Source organism: Salvelinus alpinus, chromosome 17 (assembly GCF_045679555.1).
Source record: "Salvelinus alpinus chromosome 17, SLU_Salpinus.1, whole genome shotgun sequence".
NCBI lineage: Eukaryota > Metazoa > Chordata > Actinopteri > Salmoniformes > Salmonidae > Salvelinus > Salvelinus alpinus.
The window spans coordinates 436,235-444,433 of record NC_092102.1 but is presented as its reverse complement, the minus strand read 5'-3'; the positions used below and the strand labels follow the sequence as shown (position 1 = coordinate 444,433).

The window sequence follows — 8,199 nt, the reverse complement described above, 5'->3', positions numbered from 1 at the left end:
AGTCCTCCACAATGGTATGGGGCTTGCCTGTCCTAGCCACTCGGTAGCTCACCATATAAGACGCTTCTAGCCCCTTCTTATTAATGGTTGCTTTTATACATGTCTTACTACTCAAACGTCGTCTTTATTCTCGCTCAAAAATCTCCTGTGGCTTATTTTTCAAATTGTCATGTTTTGTTTCTAAATGTCTGCGCTAGAGTGAAGGTTTCCCACAAGAGAGTAACGGTTAATGTGATTATTTGACTTGGCTACCGGTATTTGACATTGTGTTGTTATTTCGCTGAACAGAGGATGGTTTAATTTTCTTTTTGGCAGTGAAACAAGGCTACTCAGCCGAGAAAAAAACCTCACCAAAATGTATAGCCCCGTTGGAAAATATAAATGTACTGTTTGAAAATGTGAATATAAAATATATATATATGAATCACCTTTTTATTTGGCGTACCCCCGACGGCATTGTGGAGTACCTCGTTTGGGAATACCTGCTAGATAGAGGCGTTGCGTCCCAACACTCTCCTTTCTCCCGAAGTGTGCTCTAATTCACTACTCCCCACACATTTAGAAGTATTGGATTGGTGTAGACATGGGTTAGACTACAGTACTGTATATGAACAGAGTCGTGTTGCTGCCCTGTATTAGTTGTGATCCTGAGCTTGATTGTCCCTCCAAAAGGCAAGGGCAGGAAAGCACAATACACCATTGAGGGGTATCTGTCTCATCCCTACTGGGTCTTAGCCAAAATAACCAGGGTTTGATATATCTTTTGTAGAATATCAAATGCTCTTGCAAAATAAATGTGTATTTTTCACTGTGTAATGCCACTATACATTCACTTATTCACTCAAAATGCCCCATACAAAGAGTAGAATAGCAAAAGTCTACAACACCTAATACACAATCTCTTTCTTTATTCAAATAAATGGAAGTGCATTTGTTACAGATGTGTACTGTGGACGTGTACGGTGCAATGGTTTAATCAGACACACAAGACAATCCAACAAGACGACATTCATATAAAACATAACATTAACTTCTTAATTAATTTTAATTACATCAATCAAATTCATTACAATATGTACAAATCAGTTCAAAGGATTGTCTCTCAACTTGGGACAGAATTGTAAGAGGATTCATACCTTCGATCATAAAACATATTTTCATTTACATGTGTTCAGTGTCGCTCTTTAAGTGCAAGTTTATTTTTTGTCCTACAACAACATTTCAAGCATCGCTACTGCCCATTTGAATTGTTTTCCCAAATAATCCTGTATCAACAATCAACATGTTTAGTTTAGTGCATTTGTCATTCCTCGTCACTTCTTCATCCCCCCACCTTTATTTAAGGTGCTAATCTTTGTTATCTTTTGGGGGAGATGGCGGTGGTGTTTTGAGAGGATATTAGTGGTGAGAGTTCTTGCCTGGACAGTGAGAGTCATAAGGAGTGCATGAACAAAAGTGTGTTGTCTTCAGGAGGGCTTTCAGGAGCGTGGCAAGCTGGGAAATTAAGCTTCTCAGGAGAGGTTTAGGAGTCTGTTGCTGTCAGGGGGCTTGGCAGACATTGTGGCACCCCTAGTCGCTGAATGGACAGGGGCCTCTTGGAGTTTTTGTTGGAGGAGGGGGGGAAGTCAGTGAAGACCGCGAGGGGCCGTCCATCAGTGCAAAGTAGCACGCTGGAGTCAGCCTCACACTTGGTGGTCCTGCCTGGCCAAAGACCCTCCGCCTGGCTTGGCCTCAACCCCAACCCCCCTGGTGACAGGACCTCCGTCTTCACCACCTGCACCCCAGCCTGACTCATCTTGATCAGCACGTCCAGCGATTGCTTTCGACGCTCTAACGAAGCCTTCATCGCTTCCTTCCTCATCTCATTCTCATCTTCCTCCTCATCCGCTTCCTCCTCCGCTTCCTCCTCCTCTGCCTCCTCATCGTCTTCCTCAGTCTCCGTGGTGATGTCGTCTTTAAGTGAGGCTCCCATGAGGCCCTGGTAACCGGCCGCGACCACCTCAGTCAGCACGGGTTGTTCCTTCTTGATGGAGAGATCCAGGGGTCCTTCCGTCTGGTGAGCTGTCCTCTCCAGTGCATGGTGGATGTGGGAGAGCTCGCTGCGGATCTTGTTCAGGTGTTCCCATAGGTGTCCCTGAGCGATGAGGTCCTCTTTCTCCAGGTGGGAGATCTTGCATTCGGCATCCTGGTACTCCTGTAGAGCGTTGGAAAGGTTGCTGAGGAGGGCAGCAGCTGATTCTGATTTTGAGGATGCCTCCCCCGTCCCTTGGCCGATGGTAGAGTCCTGGCTGCTGGGTCTTCTACAACGCCGAGGAGAGGGCGACTCACTGACTGGGCTCACGGAGTTATTTGTGTAGCACTGCTCCGCTGGCCGGGACTGAGACTGAGCATTTGTAAAACTATGGAGAGACCACAGAAGAGAAGAAAATGCATTTTAGAAATCAGAGATTTCAGAGAGGAAAATACGAAGTAAATTACGAATAATATGACAAATATATAGTGAAACAGTAATAACCAAAATTATATTTATAAAAGTAAGATCTTACCTGCTGTGGAGGAAGAGCTTTTCTGTTGCCATGGAGATGGGTGTGGTGTTCTGAATGTTCTTGAGTAGATCCAGGGTGAACCCGAGGGCTGGCCTCTTCTCTGCAGGGGGCTCGTGGGTCCCCAAGAGGGCCCCTGTTCTCTTGAAGCCCCATCCTGGTTTCCCCTCCTTGACTGCAGCCTGGAGCTTGTCCCCTGTCCTGTAGGAAGGGTCTGGTGATGCTGTAGGGGATGAGGTGGTGGTGGTACCTGGCCTCAGAGCAGGCACCTTCCACAAGTTGACTTTGGGCTGGTAACTGGGGTTGGGCTCCAGGCCATTCGCAGAGGTTTTGAGAACCTTGTTGACGTCGCTCTTAGTGGAGGCTGCTCCAAAGGCATGCTCGCAGAGGAATGGGTAGTAGAAGTGGGACGGCAGGAGGGTCCGGTCGGTGGGATGGTGCACACCGGATGCCGGGTGCAAGAGCTGAGCGGCCGATGCCAGGAAGGGGAGCTGGGCTAGCTGCGCTTGAGTCGGTACGGTTATATTGGTGTCAGCAGTGGGGACTGCATTCATTGAATTCATATAGGAGAAGAGGCTGGGGCTCAGGGGGTATCCCACCCCAAGGATAGACCGGTTGAGTTCTGTGAGGTCCTGGTAGTCCACCAGGCCGGGTGGAGGTGGGTAGCAGGGGATGGAGTTGCTCACTCTGGGCTGGGCGCCCTCGGCCGTGGTGTGGCTGGTGGCAAGCAGGCGCCACTGCTCCGACAGCAGGTCAGGCGCAGTCAGGAACGTATTGGACAGCTTGTAGTGCTTTAGCTGGTTCTCCACCGAGTGTGCTCTCAAGAGCTGGTCCTCCAGGGAGAACATATCAGTCATCAGTAGGTCCGGCTCAGGACGCTTACTGGTTGTCTTGGCTGTGCCTTCTGAGCCCCTGTTAGAGCTCTCTCTGGTCATCTCAGTGACTTCAGCTCCTTGTCCACTCTCCTCCTCCTCCTTTCCTCCCGGGCTCTCCCCTTCCTCCTCTATGGCCCGTTGCTGCCGGGGCCTCTCCTCATTCCCTGTAGCTGTCTCGTGCTCCTCTTTCCCAACTGTGGTCCGGAGAGAGTGGGCTTGCTGGAGGGGCCGGAGCTGGTCCAGGTGCAGCAGGTTGCCCTTCTTGTATGGCCAGTCGGACTCGATTAACAGAGACAGGGAGTTCTTACAGAGGCTGTACTTCATGTGGTTGTACAGATGGGACTTCTCCATGCAGGTGAAGGGGCACTGGAAGCACTTATAGTTGTAGGGTTTGCCCCATGGCCGTGGGATGTAGTGGGGCTTCTTGGGCTTGCGCTCCTTGTGCTTACACGTGTGGTCCTCCTTGGACATGATGGGGGACATAACTCTGTCCTCACAATGCAGGTTATTCTGAGGAGAAGGTGTGTGAAAGTCTTGGAGAGATGAGGCTGTAGGGATGCAGGCTCTCGTTCTTTCTCGGGCTAGATGTAGTACATTTCTTTAGCCTTTATATACATAACTTTAAAGATTCTTTAACCTGGGATCCAGGTGGGTAGGAGCTGTGGAATACAAGATACATATATTGTTTTATTATAACATAACAATTAAATGTTCAGGGATGAGTATTAACATCAATTAAAGAATCATCTCATACATTCAATCGAAAGTCAACCGAAATGTTGTGGCCAATTATTAGAATTTTTGTCATATTTTTGTTGGGGGTGGGTTTTTCTCCTGAGTAGCGCTGCGGTCTAAGGCACTGCATCTCAATGCTAGAGGTGTCACTACAGACCCTGGTTCGATCCCGGGCTGTATCACAACCGGCCGTGATCGGGAGTCCCATAGGGCGGCGCACAATTGGCCCAGCGTCGTCCGGGTTAGGGGAGGGTTTGGCCGGGGTAGGCCGTCATTGTAAAATAACTGACTTGGCTAGTTAAATAAAGATTAATTAAATAACAATAAAAAGTAAATAAATTATAGGTGCAATATACAAATAAATATAATTTCATATTCAGTTCATATCATATTTACTTGTGGACTGCCTAACAAATATACAAATAAAAACATTTAAAAAAGGTACATAAATGCAAAGTATTGATCATTTTGATCACGTTCTCTATCTGACCCGGAAACTATGTTTTGTGTATACATGAATACAAGATAAATACATGTAATTATCTACAGTTAACTACTGTCTAATTATCTGCATTGGGGGGCTATGTATCTGCATGCTCATATGTGTGTCTATGAGAGTGCATCATGTGTTGTCTGCCTGAGCTGCTGAACTGAGTTGCCACTAACCCAACTGCGGGGAGGCCCCCACTGCTCTGTTCTCACTGTACCTGCCACTAATCATTATTTCCAGTGCAGCACCAGGCGCTAGCATGTCCCAGTGCTGGGGGGCAGACAGGCAGCCCGGGGGGGGGGGGGGGGGGGGACAGGCAGCCCCGGGGAGCTCTGCACCTGTGCAGGGGGCTCCACTCACGGCCCTGGCCTGGCTACATGGGCTCTGGGCTGGGCCCATGGAGGCCGGCTACCGGTGCAGCATGGCCAGGGTGATGGTTTAATTAAGAGGGCGGGTGTTGGGGTTAGTGGGGGCATGGGCCCTGGTTCTTAATGAGAGCCTGGCGTCACGCCCATAGGGCATCGTTAGTGTCAGGGCTGGGATTTGGGTCAGGGCACATCGCACCGAGTTCAACTGCTCTCCTCTCACCCACTTTTCTACCTACTTCGGTGCTTTTGGAGTTGGGGTGGTGTTCTCAAAGTTAAATATACTCTTTCATCCATTTCACAGGACAGATAAGAGGGGAGATTTATTACAGCTGGAATTGTAGAATTACATGTAAAATTACATGGTAACAATTGTGACGTTTTGGGAGTAAAGAATTGGTACTAAATGATACTCGTGCTACTTTTTTTAATGAATCCCAAAGACTCAGAGAGGTGGTTATTAGGTCATGTAACATTTTTTTCAAATAAATATCAGGTAAGATAAATTGTTCCTTGTGTGAATATGTGAACTATTTCTAATGTAATGTTTGTCATGTATTCTGATTATCAGGGATTTGTTTTTTAATAAGCCAGTGCACTAAATATGGCAACGTTACAATATTTTCAGAAACTACTTAAGTTTTCTTTAGTGAAATCATATATATTTGCCACTCGTAAAAAAATAATAAAAAAACATTGGAAAATGTCATCAAGAAATGTGTCCGTCTATAACTATGGTAGTTCACTATTCCCAAAGGTAAACAAAACAATTGGACAATGCAGATTAAATGTCAAATAGATTTTAACATAAAAATGTAAAATAAAGTTTTACACACTTGACCTACTCTATTAACTGATGCGGCTGATTTAAATACCATAATTGTATGCAGCGTTGTCTCACCATTATTTTTATAGATAAATACAAGACCAATAAATTGAATTATCTACAGTTAACTACTGTCTTATCTCAACAGAGTACCACTTTCTTCCATATTTCAACATAATAATCACTTTAGTTTAATTAACCTTGTGAATAACTCGCTCAAACCAATTTCAAACACTCCACAAAAATGTATAGTGTCTTTTTGGGGGGGAAGAAAGAAACGTTGTAATCGTATCGTTTATTTTGTATTTTTCCTGTGGTCGTTCAGGGATGAAAGCCTGTATAATGTTTAGGGGTCCGGGCTGAGGTAAGACTTGTTTAAGAATACGATAAACTTTTATTAAACAATCACGCCGCACATCACGCCGCACATCACACCAGGACAGATAGACATAAATTGAACTCGACTTCATTGCAGTACAAGAGGGATAACAAAACTCACTCTAACACAGGGTGGCAGGCCTTTTTGCAGAATCCTGCTCGTCTACCCCTGAGGCTCTGACCTGGCCTCTGAGCTCATAATAGAGCCTAACAGCTGCTATTAGGAGGCAATCAATAAAAATCATTTTTCCTTTAGATTTTTTCACTGCTGGACACTGTTAGTGGCCACCAAACCCTCGACCCCCTCCTCCCCTCCGGTCCCCTATCCTTGTTTTAAGCTTTTATGGGTTCCTGGTCAGACAAGCCTATAATCGCTTCAGCTTCAACATATATTGTTTCAATTAAGATAGCTCACATCACTAAAAGCATTGACAAGTTGCGTGCAATAACAAACAAAACCTATAACATTGGATGGGTTGGGGGAAGGGTGCAAATGTATCAAATGGCACCAATATGAGATGTTGGCTACTCACAGACAGGAAATAATTACATTTTATAGAGTGCAGAATCAGCCTTTCTATTTACTCTCTTTATGTTATAGTTATATATTGACTAATACAGAGAGTATAACTGTTATACTTTTGCATTCTATTTTAAATTCATAAGGGATGTGACTTTACCTAAGATGGTGGCTTGCAGTGAAGACTGAGTGATGATCCAATGTCTTCTGTCAACTTCAACTAAGGAGAAGGTCCTGAAAAAGAGGATGGGAGAATATATAAGAATTCAACATGAATATTAGTTGTTAATCTAGATTTAGTTATTATTTGATAATACTGTGATAGTGTGTCGGGGCCTCATAAAAATGGTCAATATTCAACTACACATACAGTACATAGAATGTACATACATCTGAATGTTTGACATTGACATTATGGGGGATTGTTTGTGTTACATTTATTGAATTAATATGCAGTGATATTAATACATCTGTGAAGTTAACCATTAAAACATTCCTCTCCATTTTTTTGAGTTGCAAAAGGAATTCACATTAATGATATTGTTGATGATATTGTGAAACAGTCAATATCCAAATAACACATAATTTATTTCTACACTTCTCAAAAATATCTGGGCTTCAGTCCTAAATTAGACTTTGATAGATAGTCTAAACCCAAGTTATCACAATGTTATACATAAGGAGTTTTTTTAATCCTATAAACAATTAAGCCTAAAATACAACTTTAGTCTATGTATGAAAATCACAAAAATCTATACAAAGTAACCCTTCAAGTAATTTCCTTCTGTGAATTAAAAATGTTTTGAAATAATGTAATGAAATAATTTTGAGTGACAGTTTCATAACAATCTTCCAAAATGAGTAGGCTGTTTTAATTATATAAGATAATATAGTCGTAAAATATTATAAATATTTGTAATTTAATTTTCACACAAATTCCATGAATGTCAAATAACAGAACACATTACACTGTTTCCCCATGGACAACGGTGTCTATGGACCAATTGTGACAATAGGCTACAAACATTGACACAACACAACTACAAAGCCCAATAATCATAGCCTTCTAAATAAAACCTACTCATACTAATTATACAACATATGGTATCTGAAATTAGGGAATAAATCTGGTATTCCTACCTGGTGTGTGTCCGTGGTGTGTCTGTATGTCAATTCTCTGCGTATAGCGGTACAAGCAGACAGCGCATATCCAGCTCAAATGGGAGCGCGAAAGCGAGTGTGTAGAAGATATTGACTAGGAGCATTGCCTTGGGGCACTATAATACAGCAGCTCCGTCCTCGGTATTGTCGCATGTGGTGTCTACCTTGCAGCAAGGATACAGAAGCAAAGGTTGGTTCAACGTTAATTCGATGCAGACTATAGGTAGGCTAGTCAGTATGTACAATTAGAATATTTTATTTTACAATTTCTAGTTGGTTTTCAAATTAGGTCTGATAGGCCTAACG

General features: G+C 43.6%; 1 protein-coding gene across 1 annotated transcript; it reads right to left on the bottom strand.

Annotated features, from left to right (window-relative positions):
- Positions 1-893: 893 nt before the first annotated feature.
- On the bottom strand, positions 894-7,992 carry LOC139541911 (proline-rich protein 35-like). Its single transcript, XM_071346792.1, has 4 exons — positions 7,873-7,992; positions 6,893-6,966; positions 2,547-4,077; positions 894-2,399 (listed from the first exon to the last, which is right to left on the bottom strand). The coding sequence occupies exons 3-4, from the start codon at positions 3,899-3,901 to the stop codon at positions 1,523-1,525; spliced, it is 2,232 nt and encodes a 743-aa protein (XP_071202893.1). The 5' UTR covers positions 3,902-4,077; positions 6,893-6,966; positions 7,873-7,992; the 3' UTR covers positions 894-1,522.
- Between the last annotated feature and the right edge of the window lie 207 nt (positions 7,993-8,199).

Coding starts and splice junctions, on each gene's coding strand:
- LOC139541911 (XM_071346792.1), bottom strand. CDS start 3,901: ATGTCCCCCATCATGTCCAAGGAGGACCACACGTGTAAGCACAAGGAG. Junction 2,400..2,546: donor AAGCTCTTCCTCCACAGCAG/GTAAGATCTTAC, acceptor GTCTCTCCATAG/TTTTACAAATGCTCAGTCTC.